At 29.6% G+C, this 20,920-nt stretch overlaps 3 protein-coding genes across 3 annotated transcripts; 1 reads left to right on the top strand and 2 right to left on the bottom strand.

Moving 5' to 3' along the window:
* Positions 1–3,784: 3,784 nt before the first annotated feature.
* LOC133790490 (serine carboxypeptidase-like 20) lies at positions 3,785–8,588 on the bottom strand. Its single transcript, XM_062228145.1, has 14 exons — positions 8,397–8,588; positions 7,915–8,063; positions 7,730–7,806; positions 7,506–7,628; positions 7,285–7,387; positions 7,168–7,208; positions 6,965–7,066; positions 6,767–6,847; positions 6,435–6,677; positions 6,282–6,347; positions 6,050–6,171; positions 5,840–5,956; positions 5,680–5,725; positions 3,785–4,038 (listed from the first exon to the last, which is right to left on the bottom strand). The coding sequence occupies exons 1-14, from the start codon at positions 8,534–8,536 to the stop codon at positions 3,955–3,957; spliced, it is 1,494 nt and encodes a 497-aa protein (XP_062084129.1). The 5' UTR covers positions 8,537–8,588; the 3' UTR covers positions 3,785–3,954.
* Positions 8,589–9,665: 1,077 nt separating this feature from the next.
* On the top strand, positions 9,666–12,201 carry LOC133790493 (uncharacterized). Its single transcript, XM_062228147.1, has 5 exons — positions 9,666–9,885; positions 10,454–10,683; positions 10,838–10,918; positions 11,498–11,848; positions 11,944–12,201. Exons 1-5 carry the CDS (start codon positions 9,696–9,698, stop codon positions 12,043–12,045), a joined length of 954 nt encoding a protein of 317 aa, XP_062084131.1. The 5' UTR covers positions 9,666–9,695; the 3' UTR covers positions 12,046–12,201.
* A 1,042-nt stretch (positions 12,202–13,243) lies between these two features.
* Positions 13,244–17,211, bottom strand: LOC133790491 (aspartic proteinase 36-like). Its single transcript, XM_062228146.1, has 10 exons — positions 16,655–17,211; positions 15,680–15,809; positions 15,258–15,505; positions 14,957–15,181; positions 14,503–14,665; positions 14,328–14,401; positions 14,016–14,106; positions 13,835–13,910; positions 13,589–13,660; positions 13,244–13,485 (listed from the first exon to the last, which is right to left on the bottom strand). Exons 1-10 carry the CDS (start codon positions 16,870–16,872, stop codon positions 13,334–13,336), a joined length of 1,449 nt encoding a protein of 482 aa, XP_062084130.1. The 5' UTR covers positions 16,873–17,211; the 3' UTR covers positions 13,244–13,333.
* Positions 17,212–20,920: the final 3,709 nt, after the last annotated feature.

Raw genomic sequence — 20,920 nt, 5'->3', positions numbered from 1 at the left:
ATAGAACAAACATAATACAATGTAGTGATACAAACTATGTTTATTAGTATTTATTATGAAAAGGGATGATGATGATACACTAATAATTATTTGATTTAAACGTTGGGAAATAATTCATGTGTTTGGTTACTAGTCTTTATGATACCACCAAATTTATGTTGAATTGTTTTTAGAATTATGTCATATATGGAAAGTCTATCTTGATCAAAAAGTAGGGGTTATAATTTTTCATTTATTTATTTGGTAATTAGTAGGGTCACAATGAAACAATAATTTGTGAAAGATATATTAATTTAGTGATTATGATAGGAAAGTGGTGTGTGTTATGAAAATTCTTGTATTTTGGGAAACAAGTTAGGTTTGATAATTTTGGTATAATAATTAAAGTGTAACACCATACATTGTATTGACTCCTAAAAGTTACAAAATGTTGCAAAAATTAATCAATGATATATACAAAGAAAACATTTGTTCTTTATCTTTTCTTGGTGGCTACATATTATTATGATTTTTTTTTAATTTATTTTACCTAGAGACAAAAAAAAAAAACAATAGAGAAAGTTGGAGAATTATAACCATGACATTGAAAGGGAAAACAATGGTGAGTTGAGGCAGAAGAAAATGACTTGCTAGGGTGAAAACTCCAAAGAAGGGCTCTGGCCATTGGCCAATAGGGGCCAAGAAATTTCCTTTTAGTGATGAAAATATTTTTTATTCTTTTGTGGAGGATGAAAACAAATGTGAAAACTTGGATTTTGTTGAGTTTTTAGTTGTGGCAGTTGACGAGAAAACTCTATGTTTTGTACTTCTATTTTTTGTTCTACCTAATTAAGAGTATACTCAACAAACTCAGGTACTCATTCCAAAGCTACAAAACCAAATTAGTTGTATATTATATAAATATATATAAAAGATAATTTGGTTTGAAAGTTTGACAATTTTTTACAAGATTATTACTGGTCTTCATTTAAAAACTAATTTGTAATTAGTAAAGTTACTCGTGGTCTTATTAATGTTTCAATATTTTTATCGTTGTTCCACGCGAGACTCAATACTCTAACAATTCTAAATAAGAAAAAGAATGATTAGTGGATTAGAAAATAAAGTTGTTGAAAATTTGAAAGAGAACCATTTTTCATAAGATAATAAGTGTACTTCACTTTTCACTTTAATAAGCTGTGTGCACTAACAGAGCTTGTAGAGGGAAAACCAAATTTTTATTTTAATATAGATTATATTAGGAAAAAAACAAAAAGAAATCGATGTGTTTTTTTAATGAAAAAATATACATTAAAAATATTTATTTTGTTTGAATAAAATGATAATAATTTTTTTTAACAAATTAAAATCAAGAGTTGATAATTTTATTCAAATTGAACTTATATAGAAATTGGAGTCTATATTTAATAGAATAGTATTAAGCTTCGAACCAATAAGAGTGGGGGCTTTGACTCTATATACATATTTTTTGCTAATCTTATTTATATACAATTTTTTTTATTAAGAATTCAGTGGGTATATACTACATATATAAAATATACATATTTTGTAAAAAAATATATTAAAAAATAGGGAGGTCAAAGTAGATTTATCTCTTCTATATAAAAAGTGTGTAGATAACTGTAATTTTACAGTTTTTTTTCGTTAACTTTAACGGAATATTCTTATATTTAACAGAATATTCTTATATTTAATAATAAATTATAAATATAATTTAAACTTAAATAAAATTTAATAAACAAATAATTAAAAAAATTAAAATAGGATATTTTTGAGATATTGGTTTAAAATTAAATAAATAAATAAATAAAAATAGAATCATAATTATTTAAAAATAATAAAACCATACGTTTTATAACTTAAATAAAATTTAATTAAACTTAAATTTAAACTTTACATATTAGAATAATATCATATTAAACATATAATATAATATAATCTACTATCAACTAGCAACTAGCAACAAACTTAACTTTAAAATTCACGTATAATATTAATATTATATTAAACATATAATATAAAATCTCTTGTTGTCACTACCAAATTTAAAAACTAAAACAAACATAAACTTAAACAAAAATTAATTAATTAATCAAAATAGTTGATGCATGTATACTACTCTACAGTATGACTTTTTCTATTTTTATTTTATTTCTATTATTAATTTCTTTTTAAATATTATTGTAATTTATATATATATGTCATGTAGCCTTGTAAATATATATATATATGTCAATGTTGTATTTAGATGTCATATATGTAGAGATTATTGATATATATATATATATATGTATGTATATCTCTTTTATATAATAAGTGTATAGATAACGGAAATTCTTAGTTTTAACAGTTTTTTATTTTTTTTGTTAAATTTAACAAAATATTCTTATATATAACAGAATATTCTTATATTTAACGGTAGATTGCAAACATAATTTAAACTTAAATCAAAATAAATAAATAAATAATTAAACAAATTAAAATATGATATTTTTGAGATATTTTACAATGACAATTATTTAAAAATAATAAAATGATACATTTTATAAATTAAATAAAATTTAATCAAACTTAAACTTCACGTATTAGAATAATATCATATTAAATATATAACATAATATTATCTACTATCAACTAGAAACAAACTTCTTTTAAAAAAAAATTAGCAACAAACTTAAATTTAAAATCCATGTATAATATATAATCTATTGTTGTTATTGCCAAATTCAAAAACGTTTTTCTAATATGATATGATATTTGAAGATATTTTATTTATTTGAACAAACATAAACTTAAACTAAAACAAACTTAAACAAAAATTAATTAATTAAAATATGATATTTGAAGATATTTTATAATAATTTAAATAATTAAATCATATTTATTTTAAAATAATAAAGCCATACATATCATTTTTTTTATCAAGTGATTGAAGCTCTTTTTTTTCATCAAATTCACCAAAGGACATTGCGAGATACATTAGAAACTAAAAATAGTTGATGCATGTATATACTACTCCACACTATGACTTTTTCTATTATTAATTTCTTTTTAAATATTATTGCAATTTATATATATGTCATGTAGCCATGTAAATATATATCTATGTCAATGTTGTGTTTAGATGTCATATATGTAGAGATTATTGATATAAATATTTATATATACTATAGAATTGTAATTCATTCCATTATATATATTGAAGAAAAAAAGTGAATCAATTTTTATTAAAATTATAGATAATTTGTTGCCTTATTTTTTAAATACATTTATATCATACATTATATTAAATATATTTTATTTATTTTTATGATATTATTTATTTATTTAAAATTTATATGATAATTAAAAATAATAAAAATAAATACATATTTGAATAAACATGTTTATAACTTTAAAATTACGCAAACTTACGTCGGACTTTATTTTTAACTACTTTTATATATATATTTAAAAATATTTGTATTAAAATATATATTTTTTTAAATAAAAAATTAGAGAGACCATGGCTCAGGCATTGGTTGTGTGGTGCATGTCTAGTCAATTCTATTTTTATCATTAGAATAAAATGTTATTACTTATTAGACAAGTCACTGCCCTGGTTTTAATGCAGAACTATATGCTAAGTATTAAATGATGTGAAAAGTAAGTATAACGTAGTATCAATCTTGAATTGATCACCAACAACCTATTTAATCACATCATCACATGATATGCTGATGATTTTAATAATGTCAACTTCTAAGAAAACTGGTTCATTTATTTATTAGAATTCAAAGGATGATAAGACTATTTATTTTGGAATAATAATAAAAATAAGGTTACTTAATAGTACCTACCATTATAGTAATCAATAATGGAGCAATGTTTTTATTTTATTATTACATTTTCTTCCTCATTTATAAACTCAAAGAAAGGAAACCATAGTATTATTAGTCCATAATATGATATCACTCATATTGGTCTTCCTTCTAACCAACGACTGTAGAAATCTAATGACTCCCTTGGCTTGTATTCAGGAACAGTATGCCCAGCTCCCTGCACCACCACACTAACATTTCATCTTAAATTATAGAATTTAATTAGTTTAGAGATAATACATGATTATGAAAATGTTGGAGTATGATCACCCAAATTCCTTTAAAATAGATCCAAGAGTTCTCAAGTGCTAGGAATTTTTGGAGTTTGTAGTTTATATATAAATAGGATAATTTTATGATGCATATCTTTTGTGTTTCTTGGTTCGTGAATAGTTTTTGGTACAATTTTGTTATGATCGTGTATATTGTAGTTATTTAGAGCATCCTGTAAATTTTTAGGAAATTCTGAATAATTTACAATGCCGAAAACTAGGTTAAAATATGTTGTTCATAAAAAAAATTAGTCATACGTGCAACAACCTGTTTGAATCTAGTTTGTGGCACTGTAAATTATTCGGATTTTCTAGAAAATTTGCAGTACGCTAAATAACTACAACAAATACGATCATAAAAAAAAATCGCACCGAAAACTATTCACGAGCTAAGAAACACAAAAGGTATGCACCGGTACATACCCATGTTGCCACATCTTCATAATTGTCAGTACTCATCTATGAGTAGTAATCATTGAGAAGTCTTTCATATATATAATGCACTCTTAATGGTTACTATTCATTGATGGTTACTTTAATATTAATCATTGGATTAAAATCAATTATCCATATTTATAGTTGTTAATTAATATTTCTAAAAACAAATTTTGATTTTTTTCAAATTTTGGGAAGGGTTACTTGATGAAAAATGTGTATTTATTATGAAAATATAATATTCTAAACTTTTCATTTTTCAAATGCATGTCAATTTCTAAATATAGCTAGTATGTCTCGTTGGTTTGAAACAACATTAATTATGACAAAAAAAAACTAAATTCGAAATTAATATAGAAACAAAATATTTACCTGACGATGACTTGTTATACCAAGTCACTATGTTGCCACATCATCATAATTGTTAGTACCCATTTATGGGTAGTAACCATTGAGAAATCTTCCATGTACATATATAGGCTAAGACTTTTTTCAATGCACTAGTGTACAACTATTTTTTATTTCCTATACCTTGATAATTTTTTTTTTCTATTTTTTTAAATGGTGTAATGTAATCATTTAAGATATTTTGCAAATTTTCATGAAATTCCAAATAATTTACAGTACCGAAAACAAAGCTCAAACAGTTGAATTTTACACATATGTGCAAAAAAATAAGTATGCATGTAACAACTGTTTAAGCCTTGTTTTCGGCATTGTAAATTGTTTTGAATTTCTTGAAAATTTACAAGATGCCTTAGATGACTACAATGTACAACGTCATATAAAAAAAAATTGGAAAAAAATTTATCAAAGTATAAAAAATAACCACCATGCACTATCACATTTTATACCAACTTTTTTGACAGAACATGTGGTTATTTTTAGTCAAAAGTTTTCTACATAAATCTATGTATGTTTTATAAGTTATTAACTTCAGCATTATTTTGAGATATTTTATGAGTTATTGACTTGATCAGTCCATACTAATACTGTTCAGTTCTTTACAGTAACTCTATTAGAATTTTTCTATTAACTTATTATTACCTACTCTTGTCTATTTTTCAAACAGAAAACCAAGTGTATTAGTTACTCTTGACTAATTATATTACCTTTATGGTGACAAAGGTGAGGTTGTTGTCGTATCCCTGTACATAACTGAAAACGACAGTACAAAATTAACAACAAAACTTATAATATTCAAGTTCAAAAATATGTTATTATTTTTTTAAATAGAATATATATAATAATGTCATTGAAAAATATAGATACCCTGCAACTTGGTCAATTGATGAACTCCAAGGCCTCCATTCATCTACAGTCTTATATCCAAGTGATCTTGTCCAAGCTTGGCTCCCTGTGTATGGTACACACATATCATGGTCTCCACTGCAATTAAGTAAAACAAAAAACAAAAAAATACATTACTTGATAATTAATCTCAAAAGATGTATAATCATGTATAAAAGATCAAAGATTAACCTGAATATGAGTACTCTAAAACCAAGACTTGTTAAGTTTTTATGATAAGGGATCATACTTCCAGCATCATGATCATAAGATAAATCATCACAACACAACTCCCACTCACCTATCTCACTTTCCTGAGCTCAAATAAACATTAAAACATAGTAAAGAAGAAGAAAAAAACAATATCAGATGAAGAAGGGCATTTGTTTATTAAGTTCAAATCTAGTAATGTGTAGTGTTGTACCGCTCCAGCATGGATTGCTTTCCTGACTTTTTCATCGTTTAGCCAAGCTGATGCAACTCTATCATTCTGGTATAAATGAACACAAGCATGAAATTTGAACTAACTCACTTGATCATAAGATGTTTTTTTAGTTCATGGCAAGACTAGACTTACAATGCACTCAACTTCAACATTGGTGATCAACTCAGGCCATGATGGAAGAGTTCCATCTCTTACTGGTGCCTGAAAAGGCCAAGCGCGACCGAACATTCTTTTTCTCACAGGAAGAGGCTTGTCTGTTTTCCCTAGTTGTTTGAAACTACTTGGCAGGCTCTTGTTTTTATTTAAATCCTCTTCCCCATTTGAGTTATGGAAGCAAGGCTCAAGTATATCATACACATTGAGACCAACAAGAGACTGTTTTCAAATTAAAAAAACAATCAAAGGTAAACAAGGACATGGTTGAATTGGCTATCTGACAAAGGAAATAAGGTAGAGAAGCTTACATCGAAAACTTTGTTAAGCATTTTCGAGCAGTGTTCGCTGGGGTGGTTGTGATAATCTGCTCCACAAGCAGCATCAACTTCCTACAAGAGTTTTTGGTTTTTCATAAGTTAATATCCTTGACAACAAATCTGTTCATTGTAAATGGAAACAGTTTCCAAAACTTCATTAGGAGTCAAGGGATTATGTTGCTCGAGCACCTCGAATATTTCCTCTGATATTAGTCCCATGCCATGTGCAAATGGGACAAGAGCATTATCATCAAAACTCTGATCAGTGACTCCATTTCCAACCATGTAACCCTGCATGGAATGGATATGAACTTTCATTTCTTTTTGGTTGAAATGATTAGGATGTACAAAGCTCAGAATTCTTTGAATATGAAAGAGTTATAGTTTCTTGCCTTGAGATTGATTATAGGACTTGTTCCATTACTACCATTTCCTGCATGAGAAGCAAAATTATATCAATAACTCCATTGCATTATGGTGTTTTTCAAAATTTTGATAGCTGGTCTTACCTGTCACTATCTCAGCAGCAAGAGTAGGTACATAAACTCCAGCATAAGATTCTCCAGCTATATAAAATGGATTTGAAATGAACTCTGGAAACTTTTTGAACCACTTTGTTTTCCAAAAAAAAAAACCAAAAGACAGAACAATTTCAGTCTAAAAATCAATCATCTTTAAGAAAGTAATATGTATTTTTTTTTTGGTTGATTTCAGTTCATATTATTGTCACCTTGAGAAGAAACTTATGTGTGTATGAAGCTGCTTCGAGGTCGCCTGTTTCATAAAGATTAGTGCTTTTAGAGTAAGAGAAGCCAACACCAGCAGGAGAATCCAAATAGATGATGTTTGAAACCTGAAAATTCAAGCCAAAAAAAGTAAATGCAAGCTGAGAAAATGACTCAAAATTTGATATAACACTAGGAAAAAAGAAAGAAAAAAAGAGATATTTGAAACCTTGGACCAACTATAAGGATTGATATGCAATGTGGGCAAGGTACCATGTGTCTTTCCAGCTTTAAAATTGAATGGCCCTGAAGAAACAAAGGAACTCAATAACAAAACTTTCCAAGAATGTTACTTAGAACTTGGTATTAGAAACAAAGAACTGAATTCTGTGACCATGTTATCATATAAGTTACCATGTTCATAGACAAATCCATCCATGCTAGAGCATCCAGGTCCACCATTGAGCCACAAAACCACAGGATCTTTGGATGGATTTCGTTCCGATTCAACAAAGTAGTAGAAAAGATACTGATGATGAGGCTTACCTTTCAGAGTCACATACCTGCAACATCTCAAATATTGTGTCAAAATAGAGACAAACAAATCAACAATAGAAAAGAAAATAAGAACACTATTTTATTTTATGTGGAGACCCTTTCGAGAAAAAACCAAGGACTGAGGAGAGAAAATTCATTATGTCAACAACATACAAAAAAAGGAAACGGTAGAAAAACTAATTGGTTCAGTCTGATCTCTCTGTCATACCGATGGCTCTTCAGACCAAGTCAAATAGAATTCGAATCACAATCACAACAGGTTGAGAGTTCAATCCAACTGAGTTCAAATGCTTCAAAACTGCAGACAGTACATATCAGGAACACCATATGAAACTCACCCAGAGTAGTGTTTTGATTGGAATGTACCATTGAAGCCTGGAAGGGATGTGATGAGAGCATCTTTAGGAGCTGCTTTAGTCTGCATTGCAGCAAGGCCAAGAGCTATTGATAATATGATGAAGAAGAGTTTGTAGTCCATGGCTAATGGTGATTTTGCTACCAAGTTTTGGACAGCTTAAACCAACTCTATAAAGACATGGGGAAGTGGGAAAACAAGTGTAGAAATAATGGCAGGAAGAGACAAAAAGATACCATAATGGTCAAAAGGAAAATGGTATTCAATTCAGTAAACACTGAAAAGTTAAGCTCAGATAGAAAGAATCAAGTTTTGTCAAAGGGCATTGTCTAGTAAATAACTCTCTCAAAGCGTGTAAGAATTTTTCTTCCCCAGAAAAGAAAAAGCTAATACAGACATTTTCTTACCACGTACTGACTGTACTACTGATTCAACAATCACTTTCATAGGTGTGAATATCTAGGCACTCAAAAACCATATTTCACTGAGTATCTTCTCTGTTTTTGTTTTTTATGGTGATTGGCAAAATAATATTTTGTTATATTCACTTTGCATGATATTCTACTTTTGATATTTCTTTTAAAAATAGCCTTCTAAACACACTTAAAATCTCATCTAATTCATTCGACACCTTGTTGAAATTCTCTGTATCTGTTTTGAAAAATGACCTTAAAAGAAAGTATATATAAAAAAAAATCAATTTCTTTGGCCAAGTAAAAATGAGTGTTGATATTTGATGTCCTATCAATATGAGGTGACATTCTATGGTTAGTTTACGATAATTTATAATATTTATTAAATTAAAATATGTGAGACTCAATATTAAATTACATCAATAACGATATATTGTATTAAGAAAGGTGGTAATTAATGGAACCAAGAGGACTTCAGCTTGACATTGTTTTTTCTGACTCTCTTTCTCTTGTTTTGGCTTTAAATAATAACATAACATATCAAAATGAATTGATGATTATTTTTTCAGATATTAAAATTTTATTGTCTACTTTTCTAAGGGCATTTCTGTCCCATGATAAGTTTAATAATGCGGTCCATAAATTGGCTAAGCATGTCCTTAGACTAGATGATGAGTTTTGTTGGTCGGAGAAGATTCTTACGTTGCAATCTGAATAGTAATGAACTCTATTCTAAACAAAAAAAAAAAGTGAACACAATATGAAAATATACGTAACATGTGTAGTTAGGTAGCCCCCACCTTATCTAAAAGCAAGAGGGAAAAAAACCACAAAAGAAAAAGAGGAAGGAGAGGCTCTAATTCTATTGTATGAGTAGCCACCAATGCCTGTCCCCAGCAGTATGGGCAGAGATGAGTGCCTCTGTTTCGTCCTCTGCTCTAGTTGCCATCACGGCCAAAGCCACCACCGCCACCTCCCGTATCCGCCGGAAGAAGTTTAGTTTCACCTTCAAGCCTTCCATTGCTCCATCCCATTGCAGACGCAGTTTTTCACTCCGAGGTTTGATACTATCTCTTTCTCAATCTATTTCTGTTACTCCCTTGTTCGGTTGCTGAGAAAATTTGTAGTAATAAAAGAGAAGAATAGTGCATAATCCATGTTAATGAAAGAGCACACTCAGTATTGATATGCAGATTAAACAAGCATGAATTCATATTTACTAAATAGGCTATTACTATTGTCATACTTTAACGGTTAAATTTTCTCACCCTCCAAACTAAATTGTCCCCTTATACTAGAATAGCAATGGTAGTAACTGGTATTGATTGAGGTTTTTGGATCAAACACAGAAATAATGAGAACACAAGTTTTAAATGTTCGATTTTTCAATCTATACACACTTTGGGAACCGTTAAAAAGATTCATAATAAGCCTTGTTGGATGCTGTTATGAAGAGTTTACAATAAATTAAGTCATTAACTTAATTAAAGACACACTCAATCATTTCTTGCTGTAGGAGTAAAAATTACCATTTTACAACTGGTTAATGTAACATTTATGAAAACCCCATTTGAAATACTGGTGTTTTATGTCTTGTATATGTACTGGTTCTGATTATTTCTTGCAGTTAAAAATGATTCTAGGACTGAAGTGTCCACCACAGAAGAAGCCATTGAAAAATCAGATGATGCTGATAAGATAGTAGATGGGATGAACTTTGGTGAGCTGTGCAATGAGTTTGAGTGTATCAGCAGCCCTTTGGTTGAATCAACAGCTAGACAGCTCGCTCGTGATATCTTAGAGCTTAGGGAAGGCAACCGTGCCATTGGAACCTATGCTGTTTCGGTTAAATACAAGGTCAGTAAGAAACTACATTTATAGTTAGTTTAGTAATCTTATGGTGATACTGATTCATGATCATAAACATATGTGCAGTTGTAGCTGTTGTTGTTGGTGTGAATTTTGTTCATTTCTGACTTTGTTTCATAGTCTGATATGATTGAAAATGCAGGATCCAGTTAGAAGTTTTACTGGTCGTGAAAAGTACAAAAGACCTCTATGGATAACTAGGGCACTGGAAAAACCTTCTGTGGTGAGTCAAAAATCATCAATGCTTTTTCTGTTTCTATTTGTTCTCTATGTTCATGTTTGGAAAATAGAATTTGATTGGATAACTTTGAGATTAGAGAAAATAGGTTCTTGGCAAATTATTATTATTATTATTTTATAATCATTTTTAACAAGTCTTATTTATGATAATTCTTTGCAAAATGACTTTCCACACACATTCTTTAACAAGTCAATTTTATCCTCCACCCTATCGAAGATTCTCGACACCTTGTCTCAAGTCATTTTACAATAAATTATCGAAAAAAAATATAATTTGTTAAAATGATTCTAAAAATGTTTAATTTTACCAATTACTCTAGAAAATAATCCATTAATCTAATTAACTTAATGTCATTGAAAAATTTACAATAATACCCCATCTTCATGTTTATCAATGATGAGAAAAAAAAAGTTACAACTTTATATTGAACTTGAATTTATTATTGGCAAATGGTGAACTCCTTCATTATTTTATAGTTTTTCTCTTAAATTACTGAATCAAATCTTATCAATAATTCCAATCCAATTAAAGTCAATTGCCATTGTTCTTGTGTTTTTGTAGAGTGTGCAAGAAATGGTCATGTTAACAACCAGTGTGCTAAGTATCAAGTGGACAATAAAAGGAAAGCCAAAATCTGTCATTGCTGGTATTGGAGGAGAGTTAGTGATAAGAATCAACTCAAAATTTACCTTAAACCAGATCAGTGGCCAAGTGACTGAGCATGAAGAGTCCTGGGACTTATCATCTTCATCTTCTGTCAGTCAGGCCTACTTCTGGGCATCTCGTCGAATTTTCGCCACAACTGAGGCTGCCAAAGATTTGGCTGATCTTGTCAAAAACTTGTCCAGAGGTTTCCCAAAAGAAAAACAAAACATGGAGATTTATCCAGACCCTTCTGGTGATCCAACAAAGGTGAGTTCTTTTCTAGCTTTTTGCTCATTCCAAAACCAAACTTCTTGTTAATGAAATTTTTGTTGAGATGTGAAAACCATTGGCTTTTCTTACAGTTCTTTCAGAGGGATGACAGTTTTCAAAGAGATGCATACCAAATTGCACTACTTCTGGCTGTCCTATATTTAGTTGTACAGTTTTTGAGGACAACTTTGTAAGAAGTAAAGCCAGGCTAGCTTATCACCACTTGTAATATGTATTCATAAATGTAATTACTCATGTTATACACTCATATCAATCATATATTTATATTGGTTTAGACATGTTTAGAAGATAAGAAAGAAAAAATATATATCAAACCAATTTGTATTCCATTTAGACAATATATATTAATAAGGGTTTATACTTTGTTGGACCCTGTGTTTTTTCTCATTACCTGTTCGGACCCTGTGTTTTGACAAATTACTTTTTGGACTTTATATTTTATAAAATAGTTAAAATAAAACCCTAAATCCAATTTTGGTCAATGTTTTCTCAACTAAAATCACAAATAATTTACCAAACTAACAATTCAGAACAAAAATAAAATCATTCTGCTTAAAAACTGTGTTGTTATATTCAATTTTTTCTTCATCAAAATTGAGTTTAGAGTTCTATTTTAACTATTTTACAAAACATAGGGTCCAAGAAGTAATTTGTCAAAACACAGGGTCCAAACAGATAATGAGACAAAACACAGGATCCAAAAAAGTATAAACCCTATTAATAATAGTAACACCATTTTCATCTAAATTTTGCTTCACCAACTATGACTCTTGTTTCTGCAAGGTGGAAAAAAACAGATTTTTAAAATGAAAATACTTTGGGTCATGCTTGAATTTTTTTTTTAAAATCCATAGAATTAAAGACCAGCTGACCCCATTTATTATTATCTGTCCTAGTTTATTTTTCTCCTTCTGTCCCCACACCACTAGGCTGGATCAAATTGCCCTCTCTACTTTCTAATCGGTTATCCAACTTCATAAAGGTTGATATAGATATTCTCCAAATGTACAGAAAATATTTATGTTGAATGTCAAATAATTGAGAGGGTTGAGTTTATGATGTGGCCCACCTAATGATCCAAATGTCAAAGAATTATTGATGCTGAGAGGGTTGAATTTATGATGTGGACCACTTAATAATTATTATACATTTGGTCTGGCTTAATAGCATTACTCTATAGATATACTCAAAATGAGGTTAATTATGCTAATATATGATTAGGAAAGAATGAATAGTTAGAAGCCTTGACTATCAAAAGAAAAAAAGAATACACAAGAGAGGACTTAACAAATATGTTGTACAAAAAAAAAAAAAAACTCAAAAGCAAGAAGGAAAAACCACCAAACCAAGTACCATGGAAAGAATAGTAACTTTCAGAATCATATCACGCACAAATTTCTATTGAATAAATTATGGTACAGCAAAAATTGTGGATGTCTTTTGTCACTAGTTCAAATGTTTCTAACATGTAAAAATTTGCAGCATGGCAATCATTATCAACAAGAATGTCAAGGTTTTTCCCACTATCTGGTTGGTAGCAGATGAAATATTGTGAGCTCCAACAGTGTAGATTGCTCCTGTACTTTCATCTTTCACTTTGATGCTTGTAGAGCCTATAAGAAAATAGTAAAAAGAAGAAAAAGAGATTCAGACAAGCCATGGATAAACTGAAATGAGAGATGAACTCATAGAACACTTTAAGATGAAGATACTCACAATTATATTCAGTCCACCCAATAGCTTGATTCTCAAGATCATATAAAACCAGCTTATTTGAAAGCACCATATCTGCAATTGCAAACACAATCAGAAAGTTAAACTGACTGAACTATCTTGACATATACACACGCATCACCAACCAGGCTATCCATAGATGGAGCTCAACAAATAATAATTCTGTTCCAATATGCTATGTAATGTTTCAGCTTTCTTGTACAATACGAAACTCGAGACATTATTCACCTCCTAAAAGAGTCATTTCCTTTCCATCCTTGGATTGCAACCCACTGTTCTGCCAACCAATGCACCAAATATCCTCCTATAGATAATTAGATATGTCATGCAAACATGTTCATTAGCCAAGAACCCATTAGGAAGATGACAATGTATACGAAAATGGACTTTTAAAACTAACTTTACTTACACGAATCTGGAATAAATAATCATGAGGATAAGCAGTCAAAGTAAGAGACTTGTCAAAATTGAAGGTTACAGTAGGAAATCCATCATCGACACTGCAAGAACAGAGCAAAAAATCATATAAGGTGATTTCTATATGCCTTCTTACCTTGAAAATAACATACATCACAACACTGATAAAAACTTTATAATAACACAAGCCTTTAACTTCATAATTGGCAGCAAACTGGTTAAGTGATAAAGGTGAATTAAAAGTTTAAAACAATATAGTTTTCCAAAGATAGATACTACAAGAGAATAGTTGTTAAAGCCTTACTTCGAAGTAAACTGGAAACAAGAAAACTGATCTTCAACGGTATGTAATTTCAAATTAGGTTGCCGAGACATGATCTAGCATTTATTAAGGAAAGAGAAGAAGAAAAAAATAACGTGTAAGTAAGCATGTAAAAAGTAATAACAATAAGACAGGGCGTTTAAAAACATCAGTGTACCTTAGTCATCACTCCCTCATAAACCAACTCTGGAAGATAAGCCAATGTTGTACCGCTATCGATTATAGTTCCTTTTCCATCTCCAGCATCAAATATATCTGTGGGAAGTTGGAGAACATCATCACCCACCTCAATTGCCTTCATAACAACATTGTAATGCGCCCTAAGATAGTTGATGGAAGTATAATTATGACAACATTAGAAAGCACATACCAAGCTTGATTATGCAAAATAACAGTTCTTACACAAACATAAGAATCATAAAACTCTACTGACAAGCCAAAATTTTTCATATCTCAACAATTCACGAAACTCGTATAGATAACATAATCCATTCCAATCCCATCATATGGGATCACCAGCATCCTTTCTTGCATGATATTGGTGGATGCAAGGAATATAAAAAAGAACACAAACAATACAGCAAAAAGTCTCCAAAGACAGTATTACTTACTGATTTGGTACCAATGGAGTTGTCTTTACTTTGGGCTGCACCACTTCCCCAATAGCAAAAATTCCCCCACCATTAGCGGTATCTAAGCAGTGTGCAAATGACTTTTTCACCTTTCCAGCTAAAGCAAGCTGTGAGAGCATGGATGAATTCGCCTGTCCAAAACCTAGTATTCCGTCAAGAGCTTCAGACGATGTGCCTAGCTCCCCAGATTGTTTAGCTCCACAACTGCTCCACGAGAGGTTATTATGTAACAGATTCCCCAAAAAGCACAGTAATGTGCAAAGCTACAAGAAAAACTCACCCAAATATTACACTGCCATTTGTTGTTGCCGTTTGACGATTTCCAGTCACTTTATTGAAGTGTAAAGTATCCTTCACAAAGTAGCCAGCAGTCGAGCTTCCATCTCCGTAAACAACATTGTATTGGCATAGCAAATCTGGCTTGCAACCAGGAAGTTGGCCATCATATGTGGCAGTGCAAAAATCTTGATCACAATTAACCAATTTAGAAGTTGAGGAGCTCTTTGGGTCATATAATGTGAGATCTATCTGTTGTATAAGATTCAAATAATAAACGTATTTCTTATGAACCAATAATCTAGTTTGCTAAACATGGTAGGCCTCGTGTTTTTTATACTTTTAAAATCCAAAACTACAAGTAATTTTTGGAGACAAATAATCAAGTATGGCTAAAAGAATTGATATAAAGTTAAGGAGACTTACACCAAGATTGCTTTTCTTTGGACACTTCTCACAGCCAATGCAATTCACCCATAGAATGTCACTTCCAGTATCAACTTGCACAAAATAATCAGTTGAAGGAGACCCGATCCCTATTCTAGCGAAGTACAGCCTAAAACAACCAACCAAGTTAGCAGCAGCCAAAACCCAACAAAAACAAAGTTCCAAATATCATGTTAATTTGTTTATTTATTTTTCCCATGCTATATGCCAAGGGTGATACACCATAGAAGTGAAGAAAGAATAGAGTTTTCACTAGTCAAGGGTAAGAAGAAAAACATAAGATTCACACTATTCTGTATGCAACTCAAAACTTTCCTTATCTCTGTTCAAGAACATAAATGGGGAAAGGCAATTTGTTTTAGCTATTCTTTTGTATAAATGAATTTAAAACTCTAATTAAATCGAACATAAGTGGATTCAAATTCAATGCTATCATATATGAATACCTAACTAAAAAGGGTGGGTGGGGGTGGAGCTTTATCAATTACCATTTAATTCAAAGGCATAGAATTATAAAATTGCCCATTAATTAATCCCTTTAAATAAACAATCCAAAAAGCCAAAAATTCCAAGCAGGAATGGATCTAATCTATTGACTCAAACAGGTACATAATATTGTAACTAAATATTTCTCAACAGAAATATCTTTCCCGTTATAGCCTCCAACTTGCAACTTGAAAAAAATCCAAAACACAAAAACGGAAAGTTTATCCTGTAATCTACATGAAAAGGATACCATAGACCTGAAATTATGTACACAACTGAAACCAATCGGATCTTATAAAACCAAGTCAACCAAGCACCTTTGACATAAGAACAAAAATCTAACATCATTATACAAATCATAATGATAGCAAAAACCAAAGAGACATGATTCTAACCCAATTGCATAAATCACCAAAATTATATCAATTTTTTTTTAAAATAAAAATAGAAAATAAGAAGAAAACCAACCCGGTTTCAGACGGGAGACCATTGCCACCCAATTCCAGATCCACAGCCGAAAGAATTCTACGATGGCGACGGACATCGTGATCTTTCAATGAACTCATAGAAAGCTCTTTGCCCTTAAACTTATTGTGCACAGAGAACACAAAGTTCCCATCAACACTCAAAAAGGAAGCCAAAAACGTCAACAAACCCAACAAAGCCAATCTCGTTCGAGGATCCATTTGAACGCAAGAGTCTTAAAATCTAATGTATACCCAGTATGGAAAAGAATAAAAAAATTGTATAAAGCTTAGCTTTTTAAGCTTTTGGGGTGGTTTAAGCAGGTGGGTTTTGCGTAGATTTCATGGCCGAGTTCAGAAGAAGAAGAAGACGAAACGGGTCGGCCAGGAAAGGAGGGAAAATAAAAAAAGAAAGAAGACGAAAAGGAAGAGGACGCACGAGAAGGCCGTTTGCGCGTTTTCAATGGCCAACGACACGTCTTATGTTATTTTCTTTGTTCAGAAAAAATAGTAAACAACGTTCTCCACCCTTGCTATATTTTCTTTCTCGTGGTTGGTTTATTCACCATTTATTTTTCTTCCTAGGTTTTTCAACCTTTTTATATTCAATTATTTACTCGTATTGACCTGTATTGTATAATAAAAACAAATACTTTTGATTTATCTTTGATCCAAATTATGTCATCTAAAAAAATATCAAAACTTTACATTCTAGTTAAAAAAAAAAATCGACCCTTTTTTTGGTCTTTATCTTTGTTTAATTATGCTTATGGTTTATACCCTATAAAGTCAACATTTAAAAAAAAAAATTCTCCATAATAATCAAATTTTAAGCAACATTTTATGACTTTCGTGACTTCTCTAATTAATATCTCGTAAATACATTACTTAAAGATTACAACTTCGAAACGTTTATTCCATTTATATATAGAAAGATATTATTTTTTGGATTTTTTAAAGATGAAGAGGATGAAAAATCACACCTTTACTTCACTTTATGGCAAATTACATTGAAAAAGTAATAATAATAAAAAAATTGTACAAAATGGTAACCACACATAGCACAAAAGTTTCATCAACATGGGTTTTAAGGTTTTCTTTTTATTCTAATTAGTGTAATTTACCTTAATAAAGGTATTAGTAAAAAAAATTAATTAGAAATGATGACCTCTCAAAGATGCCAAAAGGTTATATGGTCTATAATTGGGACCCAATTAATTGGCAATGCACTCAAGCCTTTTGCATTTATTTTGTCAAATCATGTTCATGTGGATAGTGGTCTATTATTATTCTACTTCCCTTTCCATCCTCTTCTATTTTTCTATGATTCTCTTTTCTCTATCTATACACTATACACTATACACATTCTCTTCTTTCATGTTTCTTTCTCTTTCTTCTATGTAGATTCTTTAGTTCTTTTTCTTCACCCTTCAAAATTCTCTCTCTCATCCTACTTTGGAAACCCTTTAAAGCAATCTCTCTCTCTCTCTCTCTCTCTCTCTCTCTCTCTCATCCTCCTTTGGAAACTAGCTTTTGACTTTCTAAAACTTGATTTCCAAATCCATAATCATATCATAAATAGAATTATAGATTATTTCCTACAAAATAATAATTATAGATTGTTAATTTTTTTTTTTGTGGCTTTCATTTTTCTATAAAAAATTGCTAAGGGCACTATAGGTGTCCAACACCACAAGGAGGAGATGTAGTACTGTTATTGTTGCAATCCAATATTAAGTCTCGTATATTTTAATTTAATAAATATTATGAGGTATCGCTAACCAATCATAGGGTATCGCCTCATGTGATCTTAGACACCTTAAGAAGTTAAATAGATACTTTGTATAAATATCTATCTTTCCCACACACCAAAAAAAAAAATCTTTTTTTAATTGGTTTTACGTGAGTTTTAAATAAATATTTTGTATAAATATCTATTTTTCCCACACAAAAAAAAAATCTATCTTTAATTGGTTTTACATGAGTTTTATTATGCAATCAAATCCTTCAATAATTTGAAAATCAAACAATTATTTATATATATTGCTCAAATGAATATATTGATATATATATATATATATATCAATCTTTTGAAAATATAAACATGTTGTTAAACAAACTTTTTTGTATCTATCAATTTAGGTTGTTGTTGTTTGTCTTCAAGTATCTATGATATTATAAATTAACTATCGAAATATGTAATCTGCAATTTTTTCTTGATAATATTGTTTATAGTCATTATTATATGACTTATTGTGCATTGACCTTTTTTTTTTAGTGGTAATTTTCTCAAGTTATTAACATTTCAAACTTATAATACAAGGCCTATGAAAAAACTCAAATTAGGCCTTCCGTGACTATAGAGTAATGGTGCCTAAAGTTTAGAGCTAAATAAATATTCTAAAATTTATAAAAAGAAAAATTTATGAACAAAAAATCTTTAAAATGTTTATATTTTTTCTTCAGTATTAAATATCTCAAGAACGTTCATGAATAGTTTACGTGTGATTCAAGATAATTATTAGGGAATTTAATTATTTGCTATCATGTGTTTTTGCAAAGTATCATATTTTTTTAATAATTCTCATATGTTACTTTGTATTTTAAAATAATACATATTTATACCCTATACTCATATTTGATAAATTAAATTTTATCAATATGATTAAATTATATGTAATTAAATAATTAAATTTGAATTTAAAATTCACATAATTAAAAGCAGGTTGATTAAATTAGTAAAATTGTATTAAATAAATTTAAGTTTAGGATATCAAATATGTATGATTTCAAAATATAGGATACCAAAATAATACTTTACAAAAACACATATTACCAAATAGTTACCTACCCTAATTATTAAGATATATAAATGTTTTGAAAAAGAAAAAGAAAAAAAGGCATAAACAAGTAGATCACCCGTGGTTCTAAGTCAATGTGCCGTTTAGTTCACACTTCATGTCATATGGGATGTTTTTCATGTTTCTACATATTCAACTTTGCAACAAAACACCCCCAAAGACCAAAATATACCTACTAAGGTATCTTATAATACAATTAGGACATGTGAGTACTTTTGCTCTACCAAATCATTGCATCATAAACTCATAAGATATCATATTGTTTTGAACTTTTAAATAAAAATTTGTAGACTTATTTGTACAAATAGTCTTAAAAAATTTATGTGTATTGGCAAGTTGATTTTCATAAAAAAATAAAAAATAAAATAGTAAATTGGTCTCCAAACGTACTTGTCTTAAAACATACATTAGGGTTAAAAACCCTCAACCTGATTTTGTAAGTAGTTAGTATCATTTTTCCAACATCTTCTCACAATATATTCAAAAAAATACTTATATTTGTTAGCAAAAATTCTTAGAGTATTGCTATAAGGTACTCTACGAAGCTCAATACCACTTGACGCGTCATATCGCAATTGTTGTAATTTAATTCCGAGTTATGCATATTATAATTTAAATTAAAATATATGACACCTGATATTAAATTACACCAATGACAATATGATATATCAAATAAAATGGTACTGGATATCATATGATATTCAATAACAATATTTGAATTCTCATGGCCTTGTTGATTTTATGGAAGTGCAAGTTGCAGGGAAGGATAGAGTTGTTTTTTTCTCTACATGTGAACATTATTTTGGGAAGGCTTTTCAACGGTATAGAAAATTATATTTTTTAAAATTTAAGGGCCCTTTTGTATAGAAAAATGATATTTTTCAAAATAAAAAATTAGTCCATTTTTATTTGGGGCCCAAGCATAAGCTTGACTAACCTTAGCTAAGGGTTGTATAAGATCATGGGTTATTCTACTTATTGGAAAATAATTTTAAGTTGAACTCCATTAGTCTTATCTTGTCATCCCTTCTATACTAAGTAACTTTTTTATTCTTACACTATAAATCTTCATCCTATTATGTAAAATTTCATCTTTGTGTCTATTCTTATATGATATGAGAGCCTAGTTACCCAAATGAGCTCTCAATCCAAAACAATAGGAGGCAAAAAGATATGTTAAAAATTCGATTTAAGATTGGTACTTAAAAGAGCCACCATCTCAAGACATAATGGAAGATCCCATATCAAATAGATATAAGAATATTAAAACTATTTGTAAGTATTAAATGACTTCACTTATTATAAATTAGTTTTGAGATAAAATTTATGAGCCTTTCCATTACATCTATTATATATCATGCAAAATTTCAATTCTTCTACTCTCAAAAGTTTTTTAATTCTGATTTCTA

Source organism: Humulus lupulus, chromosome 7 (genome assembly GCF_963169125.1).
Source record: "Humulus lupulus chromosome 7, drHumLupu1.1, whole genome shotgun sequence".
Taxonomy (NCBI): domain Eukaryota; kingdom Viridiplantae; phylum Streptophyta; class Magnoliopsida; order Rosales; family Cannabaceae; genus Humulus; species Humulus lupulus.
The sequence above is the reverse complement of the archived record's forward strand: the minus strand, read 5'-3'. Positions and strand labels throughout refer to the sequence as shown.

Coding starts and splice junctions, on each gene's coding strand:
- LOC133790490 (XM_062228145.1), bottom strand. CDS start 8,536: ATGGACTACAAACTCTTCTTCATCATATTATCAATAGCTCTTGGCCTT. Junction 7,067..7,167: donor GTCCTATAATCAATCTCAAG/GCAAGAAACTAT, acceptor CATTCCATGCAG/GGTTACATGGTTGGAAATGG. Junction 6,848..6,964: donor TATCAGAGGAAATATTCGAG/GTGCTCGAGCAA, acceptor AAACTCTTGTAG/GAAGTTGATGCTGCTTGTGG.
- LOC133790493 (XM_062228147.1), top strand. CDS start 9,696: ATGAGTAGCCACCAATGCCTGTCCCCAGCAGTATGGGCAGAGATGAGT. Junction 10,684..10,837: donor CTGTTTCGGTTAAATACAAG/GTCAGTAAGAAA, acceptor TTGAAAATGCAG/GATCCAGTTAGAAGTTTTAC. Junction 11,849..11,943: donor CTTCTGGTGATCCAACAAAG/GTGAGTTCTTTT, acceptor CTTTTCTTACAG/TTCTTTCAGAGGGATGACAG.
- LOC133790491 (XM_062228146.1), bottom strand. CDS start 16,872: ATGGATCCTCGAACGAGATTGGCTTTGTTGGGTTTGTTGACGTTTTTG. Junction 13,661..13,834: donor GGAAATGACTCTTTTAGGAG/GTGAATAATGTC, acceptor TTGCAATTGCAG/ATATGGTGCTTTCAAATAAG. Junction 13,486..13,588: donor TGGGTGGACTGAATATAATT/GTGAGTATCTTC, acceptor ATTTTCTTATAG/GCTCTACAAGCATCAAAGTG.